This window comes from Notothenia coriiceps, unplaced genomic scaffold, assembly GCF_000735185.1.
Source record: "Notothenia coriiceps isolate Sejong01 unplaced genomic scaffold, NC01 NC01_scaffold00034934, whole genome shotgun sequence".
NCBI lineage: Eukaryota > Metazoa > Chordata > Actinopteri > Perciformes > Nototheniidae > Notothenia > Notothenia coriiceps.
In genome coordinates, this window is record NW_011367635.1 from 62,264 (window position 1) to 80,175 (window position 17,912).

A 17,912-nucleotide genomic window follows, 5' to 3' on the forward strand; every position below is an offset into this window, starting at 1 on the left:
GTTTGTTAAGATGTGTTAAGTTAGCATCAAGCTATTACAAGTAGTATTAACTGAAAGTACTACGCTAATAGTTGAATCACTGTTATTCTTTTTCCAAATGACTCCCTAAATACAAATATTATTTTGTGTGTGTTTTGATGGTTGTTTCATTATGATAAAGACATTTTAAATAGTGATTAATGTGCGAATAATGAACTTTGTCTAATAAGCATCTGCTTTTGAACTAAATGATACATCTCAGGGATTAATAGTTTGCATGATGTGCGTTTTGTCTGCATTTTAAATATGTTTCAGATGCAGGATGAAACCCATGCATAAATGCTGGAGAAAAGCTAAATGTTTCCTGCAGAGTTGTTCAAATAAGGCATGTAGTTAAATCTATGTTGGCGTCCGCATGAGGCTTGTCATTGATATCAAATGTCTAATTAGTGACAATATTGTCAGGAACTAAGTTCAGCATTCATGTGTTACCAATTCCAGTACACAACCTTGTGTACATGCTAACACACTCACAGGTTATACACATATTTTGTCCTCTCTTTAAAGTGGCGGCAGACATAAACAACATAGAATTAAAATGTCAAAATAAACCAAATACACTTTATTTATAAATCTTGAGTTATAATTTAATATGGTACCAATATGTTAACCAATATGCTTTCACAGTACATCAGAGTGGTTGTCAAAAAGAGGTAAACACAAATACACAAACACACACACACACACACACACACACACACACACACACACACACACACACACACACACACACACACACACACACACACACACACACACACACACACACACTCTTTCAGTTCAGCAATACCCTGCAGTGGTCTATTGTGCCATTTAAGCGGCCTGGGCTCATAAATGCATGAAAATTATATTGAAATACAATTTGTGCTTGCACTGGAAGTCTGTGTAGTGTTCAATAGGAGACTGTAGTTACAGAATACATTGGGCCCAGTGCTTTTAAAATCTCTTGGAGACAGTCAGTGTAAAAGAAATAAATGAAGGTTTTGTAATGCATTAATCATTAATCCATTATAGTAATAACATGACTTTCCCTGTAACAAGTTACCAGTCAAAAGAATAGGATTATAACCCCCTTTAACTCCGCTAAATAAGAAAAAAATGAATATTGTACAGCTATCTAATATTCCTTCCCTTTATCTATTTTGCCACATGTCATCATCTTTGTGAGAAATAACAGAAGAGTTCTATTTCTCTGAGTGTCACTATTTACTACTTTGATGAGAAATGTGACGTTGTCAAAGGAGAACTTAAAAATATTGATTTTCAAAGGTAAAAAAAACGCAGATATTAAGTAATGTGGATTTTTTTTTTATGGAAATACTAATGTGAGGACGTAATGATATTACATATGAAAGGAGTAATGCATTACTTGGAGCAACCTAACACTGATCGTGGGAAGTGCATTATCCAAATATATTGTTTTGCTCTTGTCCTTTCCATTCTGCCTATGTCCATAATGCAAACGGAGCATTAATCTCACTATTCGGTCTGTACACAATTAAGCCAATAGGTTAAAGTCAGATGATGTTGGGTTCCAAACACCTGCGTTAAATCTTTCTAAAAATGTTCCTTTATTTTAAAAGTGCCATGTCTGGAAGGTATGAAACAAAAAACAATAAAAACACAACAGACGAGACAATCCCTGCAGTTTTCTCACTTGCCGGGGCAAAAAAATACGGAAAACATTTAAAAAAGGAACCAAAACATAATTTATAAGCACGATAAATATACACACAGGGTCCAATAAATATTGATTGTTATCCCAAAAACCAAAGACGGTGAGATGTCACCACACAGCAAAAGAAAAAAAGTCCGTCATTAGCAGTCATTTCATTTTGTCAAATATAGTTTTTCCCGAACAAGTACAAAAAAATCTGCCAGTGGGCAAAACGTCGGTAAGGTGGGTGAATTTATTTCAGGAACATTTTTCTAGAAACATGGGGACACAATGCAGCGTAAGGCGGATAACTCCTCTGGTATTGCAGGTGGTGTGAGAATATCATAAATTGAGATCTTATTTTTACATTGGAAATGTCTATAATTATCTCATAGCACTGGCAGTGTTTTTTCCTTGTTCTGAAGCAACAGAGATTTTACGGCGTACTGAAATGACTTGATTTGAGGTGTGGGACATTTTTCTGACCTTAGAAGCAGCACTGTGGCCTGTTCCTTCTATTGAATAGGCATGTAAGGCCAGTTGAAGCTGCTCCCGGTCAGCAGCATGTCCCTTATCAGAGTTTCTATGGGTGTTTTCCCCACCAGTCGCACGAAGAAAAGCTGCTCTATGACAGAAGAAGAGACGGTGCGGAGGGACGGCAAGCGAAGCAGTAGCTTCCCAAACCTGCTAGGCTGGTTGGGGTACTGGCTCCTCACGTACTCCTCTAAAGCACACTGGGATTTCTCCTGCAGACCCTCCACATGCCCCACGTCCGACAGACCACAAGCATCTACAGACGGAGAGAAGGAAAGTGGGACAAAAAACCAGGAAGGAGAAGAAGAGGTCAAGACCAGAGGTTGAACCAGGCGTCGAAATGATCACAAGCGTGGTGAGGAATGGTTTCATGCTGCAGGTACCTCCCTTACTATACAAATAAAGAGTGACTACAACATAGAGCAAAATAGGGGTAAAGAACACATACATGTTTTTATGTAGCGTTACAATAAGGCAAAAAAAAAAATCTATAGAAACTAAAAACAATATCGGTTTTGCTCTTGTAAGTTATTATTATTTACTTCATCACAATTGCAGACTACGGAGCATTTGTGTTCTTTTTCAAAGGTAGATCTGAGTAAGTCTGTGTGAGATAGTAACAGAAAAGTAAAGCAGGTTCATATGCAAATTAGTGAGATCTATAAAATTGCATTTTTAAAAACACAATAGCTTGAAGAAAATAAATTCTCATGTACTTCCCGTCATTTCGCTCCCATTAAATCTAGAAAACGATGTTCAGATCAAGAGATAAGGTAACAGTATGATTGTAACCGTATAAGACCTTTACAGACTGAGTGTGTGTGTGTGTTCTACACTCAGCAGAAGCCTCTGTTTGTACTGTATCGCTGCAGGCCGGATGACAGCAGCCAGGGTTAAAGAATGGTTTCTATGTCCCAGTTTGAATACACGTGTTGTTCAGATGTGCTCATGGGGCCTAAAATAGACCCAGTACACACACAGGAGACCTTTCTGTATTTTTTTGTCAGTGGCAACTCACCCTTTTGATGCTGCTCACAATCCAGCCATCAAACATCTGTTATTAAAAGGCTATGAAATATATATTACGCCTTTTGCTGTGCCAACCAGTTTCTCTTGTTTCAGAAAATAATCTGTTTCTCCAGTGTAACAATGTAAAGATATAGCAAAAATAAATACATCTTTGTGCGCTTCTAATTGAGTAATTTGTGTTTTAAACAATGGCATTCATTTGATTTTAATATATATATATATATTTAAATGTTTTAATGCATTACTTCTTAAATAATTGTATGCAAAAATATAAAGCCCACAAATACATTATCAAATATCAAAACTGGTCAAAACAGTATATTTGAAAAAGAACTTTACTGATACATCTTCTATCAAAAATACTAAATGCTATGAAAAATGAATTTTCAGCCATGTTTTTATTCAAATGCATAGGCTTCTGTATAATGAGTGTTTTATATTTTTCGAGGCTGCAAGATTTAATGCAGTTTGTAAACCCACTTAATGCTTTTTAATAACTGTTATTAAATGCCAGTTTAAAATGTGTTTCTGCTGGACTATTTACTATGTAAAGCACTTTGAATTGCATTGTGTTGAAAGGTGCTATATAATAAAACTTGCCTTGCCTTGCCTTCATAATACAGAAAGACTGTGAGCTCATAGTTCATTTTACAAGGTCAATAAGAGGTAAATATATATGTGTTATGTTGACAAGAATATTAATAGGAAACAAGATTGTTTTCTCTTTCCTGTATCTTTTTGCCTTTATTACATTTTTACGAAAATATTATTTAAGAAATGATGTGTTGTTTTTATCAGCTATTGTGTCCCATTGCATACAGTTATACATAGTTGCTGGTATTTAAGGCCAAATAGTCACTATCCAACCATCTTTAATTTTAATTTAGTGCATGCTGTAGCCAACTGTATTACTTATATTAACTCGAACATCATTTTTTTGTTCATACTGGTAGTTGTTTGACAGGATATGTATCTGTTACTAACACTGCTATGCCTACACTTTCAAGATGGAAGCTTTGCATCTTTGAATGGCTGTGTTCAGATAAATTTGTGTTTACCTGTTGTGAACAGCACGATGGCCTTGATGCAGCTGTACTCTGCTGAGTCCACGTGCAGCACCTTGAGCTTCTCCACCTGCTCCTGGAAGACTCGGATGTGGTCCATGAAGGCAACCACCCGGTCCGCAGACATCGGGGAGGCGTGGAGCCCTGCGGCGGCCAGCAGCGGGGCGACGTGAACGGGCATGGAGCACTGGGCGGCGTTCAGCACGAACAGTTCGCTCCATGTCAGGCGGAGCAAAGCGACCTGGTCCGTCACCTGCAGGTCCGGGAAGAAAGGGATGTTGCGGGCCCACTCCACGGCGCTGAAGAGCATCCTGGCCGCCAGCTCACAGATGTTCTCGATGCCCATGATGTTGTTGCTCTGCAGGCACTGAGAGCCGAACCTGGAGGTCGGGTAGGGCTCGGCCCGCAGCAGGAGAGAGATGTATCCCGATAAATAGGAGTGACACTGCAGAGGGTCTCCGTTTGTCAGAGCAAACTGGCCGTGGTAAGACTGGGTGGGCAGTCTGCCTCTCTGCACAGCTGCAAAAAAAAAAGCAGAAATGTCAAATCAAGCTAAATGCGATAAAAACGAGAAAGAATACATTTAAAAAGAAACAGTTAACGATAGATATTTTTTTAAAGCAACCGTGATGTCAAAATGTAGACACAGAAATGATACTAGCTTCTTAGCTATGAGAGTTCATTTCTACGGTCAACAGGCTATCGTGGACTAGCTCTTAACAAATAGACGTGAATACGTGTTTTAGACAATTCCTGAAAACAATTCAGCTCGGTCCTGAAAAAACCTTTTATTATTTATCTTCAAAGCCAAAACGGTTGCATATAGCCTACTTGAAGTCATGCCCACTAATATTTGCTAGTTTGTGGCAAGTAACTTTGCTTGTAGCCTATTTATTTTCACTGTAGCCTTCACTAACTGTGTATGTCCCCCCCCCCCTGTAATTTTTGGTGCTGAAAACTATATTCGACTTTTATTCAAATGTTCAAGTTATTCTAACTTTTAAATGTGCTTTTGTTAAGTTTGGAAGCATGAGCAGGCACACGCTACAGTATGCTAGATTGGGCCTGTACGACCAGCACGCATAATGAATCACACACACACACACACACACACACACACACACACACACACACACACACACACACACACACACACACAGTCACACACACAGTCACATGCATATCAATATGCTACATAATCTGCCAACAATATCAAGCACTCTAGTGCTAACACAAATACCTAGACAATTAAGCAAAACGTAGCAAAATGTGTGTAGAAAATTTAAACATGCGACATTAAAGCAGCCTCGCGCTGCTTGGGTCACACAATGGCCATGTTGGACGGACATAGAGCGGGCGAGTAGCACAATAATAAACACGCAGCATATGCTAGCTGTGACATTCTCTGATATCACGGGCTGGACAGTGTGCTAGGCTATGTAACGTAAAGAATATCTACGATAAATATGCTGATATACTATGGGAGTGGTCGGAAACATATTTGTAAAAAATCACTGAGTTTAGACAAAGGCAAACGGCTGTGTCCAGGAATAAATCAGGCTATGTACAAAGGTACTATATTTATCATGCAGAACATAACATTAATAACGCATACAAAATTAATTCGATACGTTGTGAGCATTTATTGAACCATAATAGTGTCCAGGACCGTTTACTGCTGGATAATACGATTAGATAACAACAACATAAAGAGGACGCCAGCCGTACCTTCCCTCCTCATGCCGACTTTGAGGCATTTCTTGAGGCGACAGTACTGGCACTGGTTACGGTGGTGCTGGTCCACGGGACAGTTTCTGTTGGCCCTGCAGGTGTATGACAGGTTCCTCCTGACGCTGCGTTTAAAGAAGCTCTTACATCCTTCACATGTGAACTGTCCGTAGTGCTTCCCGCTGGATTTATCCCCACACACGATGCATTCGATCTGCTGGTTCTGCTGTTTGTCCATGGACGAGGAGGAAGAAGAGGAAGAGGATGTGTTGTTGTTGTTGTTGGTGGTAGTGGTAGTAGTGGTGCTGGACGGATTGGGCAGCGGTGCGCCCTGGTGTGCTGCTGCTGCCTGGGGTATTTCCAGAGAAGACGCCGGGTTCATGTGTCCCGAAAGCTCCCCGGGCAGAGACAGAGGAGCAACCTGGGACACCGGGGAGGAGAGGGTCCCCTGAGAGTCCCCGACGCCCTCGGTGTTTCTCCACGCCACCATAGCCATGTCGATAGTCTCTGAAACTTTGAGCGCCCAACTTTCCTATTTTCTCAGCGACAATTGAACCGCACTATTTAGTCTCGTTAATTACTAACGCACCTTCAGGAAAACTGCAGCATTGTTTGACAAAATAAAGTACAAGTTACAATTTAATAATATGAAAAAAGCTCATAGAATAACGGTGATACAATTAAAGCGCGCGACTTTACAAGTAGCCTTTAAAAATCTTCAGTCACCCAGAAACAGTGTCGGTCTGTTGAAAATCCAAAAAGAAAGCTTCATTCAGACTGAGATGAGACACTATAACATCCACAGAGATTAACACATAAAGACAAAAAACACTGAGCCAAAATCCATCGAGTAAAGCAATGTTATCCCAAAAAGAATATACAATCTGTCTGATCCTTGTTCGTTCCTGTGTGTCCACTTTGAACAGAACACCGTGCGAGCAGATCCTTCACGAGAGATGGAGTCCAGGCTTTCCAGACGCTCCGTGCTCTCCCAATCAGTCAGAAGTTACATTAAAAAGACAGCGGAGGGGAGAGACAGAGAGGAGCTGATGGATGAGGATTTTGATGATGCTTTGCTCCGGGACGGAGGAGGAGAGTGCTGCGTCCTCACGTCTCGGTGACGCCTCTGTTTGGGGTGGGGCTATAACGCGAGGAGAAGCTGGTCTGGGATCAGCAGTGTGGGGCTCCGGTTGGATTTCTGTTGATAAACATTGGCGAGTGTAGAGTGAGGTCTTAGCTTCCCCTGAGCTTTTCTGGTAGGAGTGTGTGCTTCACATGATTTGCTTCTATATTTGCAGTGATATTGACAGACCATTGTCTGTCACACTGAAATATAATGAGAGGACATACTTAAACTCACACTTCATTAGTCTCACATGAGGAGTGCAGCAGATCTCAAATGCAGTAATTTGATGCCACCTAGTGTCATCAGTAAATTACACAGGAAATCACCTTATGACGCACTTGACTTATAGCTTGAGGAGATACTTGATTTTGTATAGTGTCAGTTGGAAGAGGAGAAATATATATTTGTTTTTAGGTCTGATAATTAAGGTGAATACATCTGTTATTGTAAGGCTGTTTTCAGTATAGGCATGTTATCTAAACGTTTACGACATACATGTTTTTATTGATTTTAAATAGTTACTTGAGTTTGACAAGGATTCCCTGCAGTGAGATGGGTGTCTCTTTCAAATAAAGGGAAAACAAGAAGAAAAAAAACAAAAAACATTTAACATCTTCTTTATAAAACATCTAATAAAAACGTTTGGTTATTGTTTTGCCTGGAATTGCACTTCAAAATAGTTTGATAACAATAAAAGACATTGGAGTCAAACACAAAGACTAACATAAGACTAACAAGTGTTTTTCTTTGCCATGCCTCAATGTTAAATCTAAATAGTAGTATGATTCAATCAATATCAAGTTCTTAAACAAAGAAAGTTTAACCCATCTGCCTACATTTAAAGATGAAGCCCATGCATGTATGCATGGTTGAACATAGGCATTCACAACTTTTTTGCATGTCATTTGGAGAGTGTTGTTTTGCCATCTGTGTCTCACTACTTTTAGCTCTTGATGTGTTTCTGCACCAGGGTTGCCAAGGATGATTCCTGTCAATTGTGTGTTCTATTAAGAGATTATATCATCTTGATGTTCATGTAGGCCTTTTGGAAGCAAGTCATCGCCATGTGAAAATGTCTGCACGGCCCTTTCCACGTTGACTCATGCTCCATGAGTCCCGAGGCAGAGTGTGTGGCACGTTCTTCCAGACGGCCAGCTTTGCAGTCATCCAGTGACTGCCCACACACAAAAAAAACCCTGCTCCGCCTGTTAACAACACACACGGCTGACGTCCAAGACCAATCAACAGTGGAAGGTCAAGGCTAAAGTGTTTACAACGCTGGATACGGATGATGCATTCCTCCACGTTTAATTCCCTGAACTCTCCCCTATGTAGCGACAAGTCCAGTTACCATTAATCACAGATTTAGGAGTTTAGAGATGATAAATCCCCTCTTGTTTTTGGTGAACCGGTGCCCTTTAAGACTTATCACATGTGGGGAGCTGAAAGCTAGCCAATAGGAGATGAATTGAGAGAGAGTATGGCCAGGAGAGGCCTGCTGTGTGTGCAAAGCCACCAGGATATAACTGTTTATGGCACAGTAGGAGACAGTGGCTGACTAGCTGCCAGACAAACAAATATTGTACATGTACAGCTCTTTTCTAAACTCATTACCCCCTCTAACCAACCAATGGCACCATATCAGTATCTGTTAAACCCACCAAGTGTATACAGTGGTGAAACAATAATGACAGTCTGTGCTTGAAGATGCCAAATGAAGACCCATACACATAAGGATGGTCAAAAAGTGATGTCCCTTTCCTGAAAATGTACTTTTGTAATCTAAAATTAGCTATACTTCAGTGAAAAAATACATCAGAGGTCAAATATTATTCAGTATTTTAGAATTGTGTTGAGATAGATTATTGTCTTCTAGGAAACGCAGTAGCACTCTTGGCAGAGTCAATATGTGTAGTGTAAGCTCATTATGCTAATGAGATTAGTGTTTGTGATCTAAAAGTACACTGTAGCTTCTCTCTCACATCCTTCTGCAATGTCCTACTGGTGTTTGTCAAAGAGTCAGTGAGCGTTCACATCCAGGAATGTCACGCCCTGACCTGTTGGCCCCGACAACGTAAAACAAACACAACATTATAGTTTGGGATAATGATACATCAGCAACTTTTTATGTCTGTAATGGTTTTTGAATGTGGTGTTTGTGAGTTTATCTGTGAATACACTGTGTTGTATGTTGTTGGGGGTCCTTGATCCCAAAAAGTCCTCACAGTTATCTCAAAATACACATCACATGAATGCCATGAAAAACTCATTGTAGTATTGTTTACTTTTTTATTTATCTGTTATAATAATAATTATAATAATTTTTATTATTATTACATGAGAGAAAATGGCAGCAAAGAGTATGTCGAAAATATCAGAAAAATCAGACCTTAAATTAATAACTAGTGGTAAATTAATGGAAAATGGTTATTTAAACTCAATTAAATAACTATTATTAAATAATAATCAAATAGCAGGCAATTTTTATACCAAACTGAGAACTTTTTGTCGGTTTTGTAGTCTGTGAATAACATTTTTTTAGGAAAAAGAGCATAATTTCTGGGAAGAATACATAGTTAATATGTTGTAAAAATGCGAATAAATGACAGACTACGTGGACATTTTCAGAAAAAAACACATAGTATAATATGTGGAAAAAATGCAAAGAAATTACAGTATAGTGAATAGATTTTTTCAGAAAAGACTACATCGTGTTAATGTCGAAAATATGCCAAAAAACGACATAGTATAGTATTTATATATCTTTTTTTTAAACACAACATACGTATGTATGTTGGTATGTTCAAATTATGCAAAACAACACAGTACAGTATGTCGAAAACTATAATAAAAAACGTCATGTCGAACGTTTCAGATAAAAACACATAGTACAGTATGTCGAAAATAAGCAAGAAAATAACGTATATAAAAAAAAATTGTAAAGGAATTACATAGAAATGATAAGTATAACTCAATTCAATAGTTATTATTAACTTGTAAAGTTTTACCCAATAAAAACAATTAAAACTATTATAAATTAATACAAAATAGTAAGTTCAACTTAATTAAACAACTATTGTTAAATTAATGAAATATGTTTATCAGTACAACTCAATTGTGTCAATTGTGTCCTGCATTGCTGCAAGGAGATGCACGATGGACACATGGAAAATGAAGTGCTTAAAGAGCATCTTGCAGGTTTTTATTTTTTCTACATTTATGCTTAAACTTGCTTGAAAATTACAATTAAAAAAGTGAATGCAGGATTTGATATGTTTTACGAGACATAAGGGCAGGAATTCAGAGGGAAAGGAGCAATTTTGAGCTCTGCTCTTAAAAACGGCTTTTTTTTAAGGTCATACGTCAAACGCGTCATATTACATCACACAGGGGATACATCTCCGCTCTCTGACCGCGGGTATAGTGGAATTGCGTTGAGCAGAGCGGTTGTGTTTTAGTGAGCTGGTATTTTTCGGTAGTTTTACATTGTATTTCACCATTTGTAATCATGGTGCAGTATTGTGTTTGTGCAGGTTGCACAAATACCAGCCTGTCAGGACATCGAGTCCACAGTAAAAAGGACCGGAGCTAGCGTTCGTTCCTGGGTGCGTTGTGCATCCACCTCCCTGCAGCACATACTCTCCACAGCTTTATCAGGAAACCGTATTACTTCTCTCTCCCCCCTCTTCGCTGCTCTCTCTCTCTCCCCTCCGGTACACGGCACCGTAAGACAAAGTGTGGAGTTTCATTACGTAACGCTGTGGTGGCTGTACTGCTCCAGCCGTCTCCTTTGTGTTTCTCCCTGTCTGTGTTGTTTGTGTGTGCGTGGTGGCTGTCACTCCTGGCTCCCGGCTCAACCTCCACTCACCTGCTGCAATCAGCTGTGCACCCTCCCCGACTACACACCTGCTTTCCATCAAGCCATTTACAACGACATATCAACGGAGGCTCCACAACCTTTCTCCGCCAGATCGTCAAGTATCAGCCGTATCTCGCGTCTCCCCTCCGGTACACAGCCCGTAGTGTGGAGTTGCATTAGGTAACGCGAGATACGGCTGATACTTGCGCATTAGTTTCTGTTATGGATCTGTATCAACAGTCCTTAACGTTACTATATTATCAATGCTACTTTAGTTATAGCCTGATATATGATAGCTAACTTTACAATGTTGTGATGTGACGTTAGCTAACATTCTGTAGCTAACGCCGGTCACTCACCAAGATAGCTGCCCAGTTCTCCACTGGTTCTCCTCACACCACAGCTCAATTTCTCTCCGATGGCCGTTATTTCTTCTAATCCTTGGCTGCTCCTGGTCTCTTGGACGCCTAGCAGGCTCATAATTATAAGGTTGTGGTCCGTCATATGCATTCGAATATTCATGTTCAACTTCTTCTGTGTCTCCTGTGTCGAAACTAGCATTGGGATCCATGTTTATTAATACGTTACACCGGCCGCTCTCCCCCTTGTGTCCCCCGTGTTACGTCACACGCGGGAGGTCACGTGCCGAGGCTTTTTTATGCGGAAGTGAACATTTCTTACAAAAACGACGCCAGATGTCACTGTAGTGTATATTTCTGTATATTTTTTTGAAAATCTAGTGTATTCATAATTTTCCTACAAATTTATTCACAGGTGTCTTTAACCTGGAAGTTGCTCTTTAAAAGTTCCAGTGCCAACAGCAGAGGAGAGAAGTCTCTGGTGCTGGGGCTGCTGGTGTTTCTGCCTTTCAACCTAGGATTTTTATTTGTATATTTTGTATATGTTCTTGTAATAAATGAATTTGACTGTTTCAAAGGCATTCTTCTGTGGTGTATTTGCTTTAGTGGTAGAATTTTATTGTTGAAAAAATGCTAAAAAATGACATATTATAGTATGTAAAGAATATGCAAAAAGACATAAGACATCATCGTAAGTCACAATGTTCAGAAAAAACAACATAGTATGGAATACATTTCAGAAGAAATTACACAGTATACTATTTCAAAAATATACAAAATGTCATCATAGTATGTATGTTGAAAATATGCACAAAAAAAACGACAGTCGACATTTTCTGATAAAAACGTTCAAGTATAGTAGGTCGAAAAAAGGCAATAGCAATGATATAATAAAGTATGTTGAATATTTAAAATACCTTCATAGTACAGTGTGTTGACATTTCAAAAAGAACAACATAGTAAAGTAAATATAAAAAGCACTGGTATATTATGTCGAAAAAAGTCACAGAAAAAAACTTCACAGTATAGTATGTGGAAAGCTAAATCCAGTAGTATTGCAAACATTTGCAAAAAATTACACAGTATGTCGAAAAATAGCTGGACTTTGACGGCGTAGCAGTGGAAGTGGAGGCCATGGTGGCATATGATGTTACTGAGGGGGAGAAGGTACAGGATAAAGAGGAGAGGCCCAAGCACTGTACCTTGGGGGACGCCTTGGGACAGGGTAGCGGGGAAGGAGATGCAGATGTTGATGTTGAAGAACTTTGGTCAGTATAAGTCAGGATAGGGCAGTATCTATGATGTTGATGGAGGTTTCGAGATTGGCTGTTTTGGTGCTGTGTTGTGAACGGAAGTTGGATTGGAATGGCACATACAGTACAAGTTATAGGAGTTGAGGTGGGTTTTCAGTTGGATGGAGACTACGTGTTCCAGTATTTTTTACAGAAAAGGGAGATTTGAGATGGGTCGGATATTACCCTTTTCTCCAGGTTTTTGGAGGATGGAGGTGACAGTAGCCAGTTTTAGTGATTGTAGAATGTAGTATGTCATAAAATGTCATAAAAAGTCCTTATTTAGGCGACACAAGGGTATGATCTCTTAGGCTTATCAAAGCTGATTCCTATAATAAATTGTCAGTTAGATTGGCACATCTCATCTACTGCTTCACCTGTGACCATCGCACCAACTTTCACCGTTCATTAACCCCAGACTGCCGACCTCTGACTCGCACCACCGTTCACCATGTGGAGGATTACATGCCTGAGACGCACATTGTGCTACAGGTCAGTGTCCAATGATAACCCACACTGACAGCCTTCCTAGATGTAAGTAGAGTCATCCTGGCGGAGTGCACGGATCCTTCATTAAGAATTGAACAAAGCCCTATTTAACCTTTGACCTCACTTAGACCATAACTCATTATCTGGATTAACACACATAACGGTGTAGATTTTGGACTGTTGTTGCCTTCCAAAGAAGCAGCATCAGTAATTATAATAAAATTAAAAACCCACAAAAAAAGTTTTTATGAAGGATGAATTTTTGCCATAACCAAGTAGTTTAGTAGCTTAACGTAGCTTGGCATAGTTTACCTTACCTTGCTAAGTATATCCAAGTAAACAACCAGACAGGCTGAAACAAGAATGAAAATGTGATGAATAAAAAAATATTTATAAAGTAAAATAACATAATACAATATGACCCATGCATCTAAGGATTCATGTGAGTGTACCAACAATTTCTACATTCTATTTACCCGAGTGTCTTGGCCTGGTTGGGGAGCAACAGTAAAACCAACTAGGATTTGGGGTATCCTTGTCCCTGCTCTGTTGGTATGTGAGGTGATGCTGGAAGGTTTTGATGTACTGGATGCTACAGTACATTTGTTCAGACGGCTGTGATAAGGCCAGGAGAGACACAGGCAGTTGGGGGATTGTCTGAACGACATGAAAACACACGTTTTTCTCTGTGCTTCTCAAGGTCAGGTGGCATAAAGGACTGCAAGTCAAAGAGTCTGTCCCCTTGCATCTATCTTGGGAAATATATAGTTTTCCAAGAGGATGAGAGTTATGTTGCATACTCCTTTAAACTGGCAATGTGCATGGAATATAACGGTCTTACTTTGGCACTTAAAGGATGAAATGGTGAGATTTTGCAACCAACACAACAGACACAAACAATCCCTCTCACTTTTTCACTACAGGACCAAATGTCATTCAAAGGCAAATACACTTCTTTTGTCCTTCACAGCAGCACACTTCCTCAGACTGCGCTCACTGCCCGACGTTTTTGATTGATCATGTATTTGTATCTATTCATAGAGGCCAGATTCATCATTCCAATTTGTCAAGTTACTGGAGTTAATTATGTGCAGGAGAGCCGGGGAAAAAGAGGACAGCCTCGTGTTTGGACTCATCTGAGGTTTTCCCTTTCTCACCTCGGCTCCAAACGAGCAGCCAGAGCTTCAGTGGGCGACAGGAGCGGCTTGGCACCATGGGTAATTAGTGTGATGAATGCTTTAGTAGAAAAAATAGTGGCAGTCGCCTGTCTCACTCATCCTGTGGCTGTGCTGTCGTAGCTCAGGGGCCGCGGGCTCATCAGGGTAATGGATGATTCTGCAACAGGACCATCCCTCAACCAACAGCGCCACGAATGCTAACAGGAAACAGAGTTTTACAGGTTTCCTCCCTGCCTCAAAGATGGTGTCTTACTTCCCTAGGCATCTATACTAGTAATGGATGTCAAATGCATGTTTGGAAGGTTACTGACAATCAATAACTCTGGAAATATGTAATCAGCAAAGTATTTTTCCAAGAAAATGCAAAGGAAATACAAACTATAAAACATTTCGGTATTTATTTCTCCCAATAGAGCCTCTCAGGACTGTATATGTAGATATGCAAACATCTTCATACTAATCCTCTGAGGGATTATTTTCACTGCCTGTGGTGCAGATCCGTTGCTGCTGAAATGATGGATCACATTATTAGATTAGAAGAGAGCAAAGACAGCTAGCAGCTGGATTTGCATTTCACATCTTGTATATATGGACCTTTTCTGCATGGAAGCCATAATTGGGCTGTTGTCACTGAGTCAGATTGTTTCTTTTTAAACAATGCAGGGAACCTTGCAATAAATCAGGTCAGCTGTCGGAGCCATGTCACAAGACATCCATTAGTCAAATATGCAGAATAACCCTTTTGCATACAATGTAAAGAGGAATAGATAGTAATTTATTTGCAGCAAGAGGAGTCCAGATATCCTCATTTGTCCAACAAACGAAGGGCATATGGTGATTTTGTCTTTTGGATGAACCTGAAGGCGGAGGCAGCCATGACTGTTTGGCTCTTTGAGCTGTCATTTCAGGATCAGCTAATGGCCTGTGCTTACTCTGTGCCTTGACTCTTGAACCCACTGTGACAGTGAATGATATGCGGCACGTAAGGCTGGATCCTAAGCCATGTCATCTGTGTAGTGGAAGCTGAATGGGTTGACTGTCACAGACAGGTAATCCATAGCTACAGTATATCAGAAAAAAACAAACAAGATGAGAGAATTGTTTAGATAGCAGGCCAGAGCCACGACTAACAGAGCATGAAATACAGGCAAGGTCGTGAAAAGGTTACTCCTGGGTCCAGGAGGTGAGACTTTGGGGATGCGGACACGTCAGTTCAGCAGTGTCCTCAGGTCAATGTGAAGACAAGTGGAAGACACATTTCTCTGTCAGCACGCAGAGAGCCCGCACGGGTTCAGGCTTTCGACGTGAAGTCCTAAGTCATTGAGTCAATAGCCAAGGAACATGACACAACCTCTCACAGTCACTCGGCATCAAGCGGAACAGGGAATGGCATGCTTTCCATTTCACTGCACCGTGGCCCCGGCAAGACCCCGTCTGCACTCGAGAAACAGGAGAGCTCTCAGCCACGGCTCTCGCATACAAGCAACGCTGAGCCCTGGCCCCGACCATGGCTCCCTCAAAGCAGCGGTACAAGGTGATCCACCGGTCAATCCATAACCCCGGTTATTATCCCCACTGGCTGCCGTAAAGCGCGGCAGGGAAGCCTGTGGATAACCACAGGGCTTGGATGACAGGGAATTTGATCATGGCAAAGAACAAGCACATTTCAATTAAACTGATGTCAGGATTTATCTTCTTCTGTCAGTGAGTTTAGACGGGGAATAAATAACCTTTCGCCCTAATTGACCAAGCATTCGCCCAGTGAAAACAGCCCTTTATCACAGGCATGGTATACAGGAAAGCGAATCACATTGCATCGAAAAACGGTTGAACATTTTTAAATGGAATTTCTTATTTTCTCCAAATCATTATTGCACAATGAGTGACCCCCATGTCATGGTATGCAGATGTACATTTGCTCTTAGGTTTCCTTAATAGATTGTTTGGTTGAACTACTTTTTCGTGTCACGATATATAAGGTGTCATTTAATGAATTTTAACTGAACAATAACTGAATGAGTTTGTTTCACTCTTAGACCAGCAGGGGTACCAAATCTATGAAGACTGCTGCAATAAGTACATTAATTAACTGTCTCATCGATGTTTGTCTGAATGAATATGATACTATTAACAATCATATTATTCCTATCAGCTGTCAATCACTGTTATGATTCACATATTCAGTATTATTATTAAATAAACTATATTTTTTGGAGGAGTTAATGATGAACGTTCCTCAAGATGCTTGCTCACCCTCCTTCAAATTTGAAAGATAAGTAATTACTATCATATATCAAAAGAATCAAAGGAATAGTTCAGCGCCCCACAACTTCATTGCAAACAGTTACAACCTTGACCAAACATTAAAGAAGTGACTAACTGCATCAGTTAGGGTTAAAAAACGTGTATTCAGCTAAAAGATATAAAGTACATATATAATCATCCAGTGGAAAGTCCTTACCTACTGGCCTAGTTAAATCAAAGTGGTTACTTTTGTTTGGCTGGGCAGTGTAGTTTTACGTCTTATTTGACTTTCTCAGGACTTGAAACAGTTTTTTGGGGGCAGACCCCCACAAAGAAAAATATATATTCACACACGTAAGGTCATCATCTTATCGAGTCATCCGTGAGCAGAGCATCAAGTTGGCATGCCAATAACAGCTGAATGTGGCGATTACCATCTTGATCAGCAAAATGCCTCACAAACTTATTAAGATTTAAAGCTATGGTGCGTTTTGATTCAATGCTGAGTACAGCCTGAAGAACATATCGAGGATTAAAAAACTAATGTCACAACAGGACTTAGAAAAGCTTGTCCATGCTTTTATCTTCAGTAGACTCGACTACTGCTATAGTGTCTTCACAGGGCTGACAAAAAAATCCATCAGAAAGCTGCAGCTGATACAGAACGCTGCTGCACGTGTCCTCACTAACATTAAAAGAGTGGATCACATCAGTCCGGTTCTGAAGTCTTTACACTGGCTTCCAGTCGGCCAACGAATTGATTTTAAAGTAGCCTACTATTGTTGGTTTTTAAATCATTACATGGTTTAGGACCAAAGTATATTGTTGAACTCCTGCATAATTACGAGCCATCAAGGGGCCTCAGGTCTTCTGGGAAGGGTCTGCCATCGGTTCCGAGAGTAACAACAAAACATGGAGAGGCAGCATTTAGCTATTATGCCCCGACAATCTGGAACAAACTACCGAAATCATGCACGTCCGCAGAAACGCTTACTATTTTTAAATCGAGACTGAAAACCTATTGCTTTGGCTTTTTTTTAATTGAGCTGCTCATATTCGCACTACGGTATGCCTTTTAAACATGTATTGTATACCTGTGGTGTTTATTTTTATTATTTTATTATCTTTGCTTTGTAATGTATGGAAGCCCATTTCCGCCACTTAAAAAAGTCGAAATTATGAGATAAAAAGTCATAATGAGATAAAAAGTCATAATTATGAGATAAAAATTCATAATAATGAGATAAAAAGTAATAATTATGAGATAAGAAAGTCGAAATAATGAGATAAAAAGTCATAATTATGAGATAAGAA

General features: G+C 39.8%; 1 protein-coding gene across 1 annotated transcript; it reads right to left on the minus strand.

Moving 5' to 3' along the window:
• Positions 1-763: 763 nt before the first annotated feature.
• LOC104962514 (COUP transcription factor 2-like) lies at positions 764-7,063 on the minus strand. The gene is made up of 3 exons (XM_010790948.1): positions 6,052-7,063; positions 4,318-4,842; positions 764-2,486 (listed from the first exon to the last, which is right to left on the minus strand). The coding sequence occupies exons 1-3, from the start codon at positions 6,545-6,547 to the stop codon at positions 2,212-2,214; spliced, it is 1,296 nt and encodes a 431-aa protein (XP_010789250.1). The 5' UTR covers positions 6,548-7,063; the 3' UTR covers positions 764-2,211.
• Positions 7,064-17,912: the final 10,849 nt, after the last annotated feature.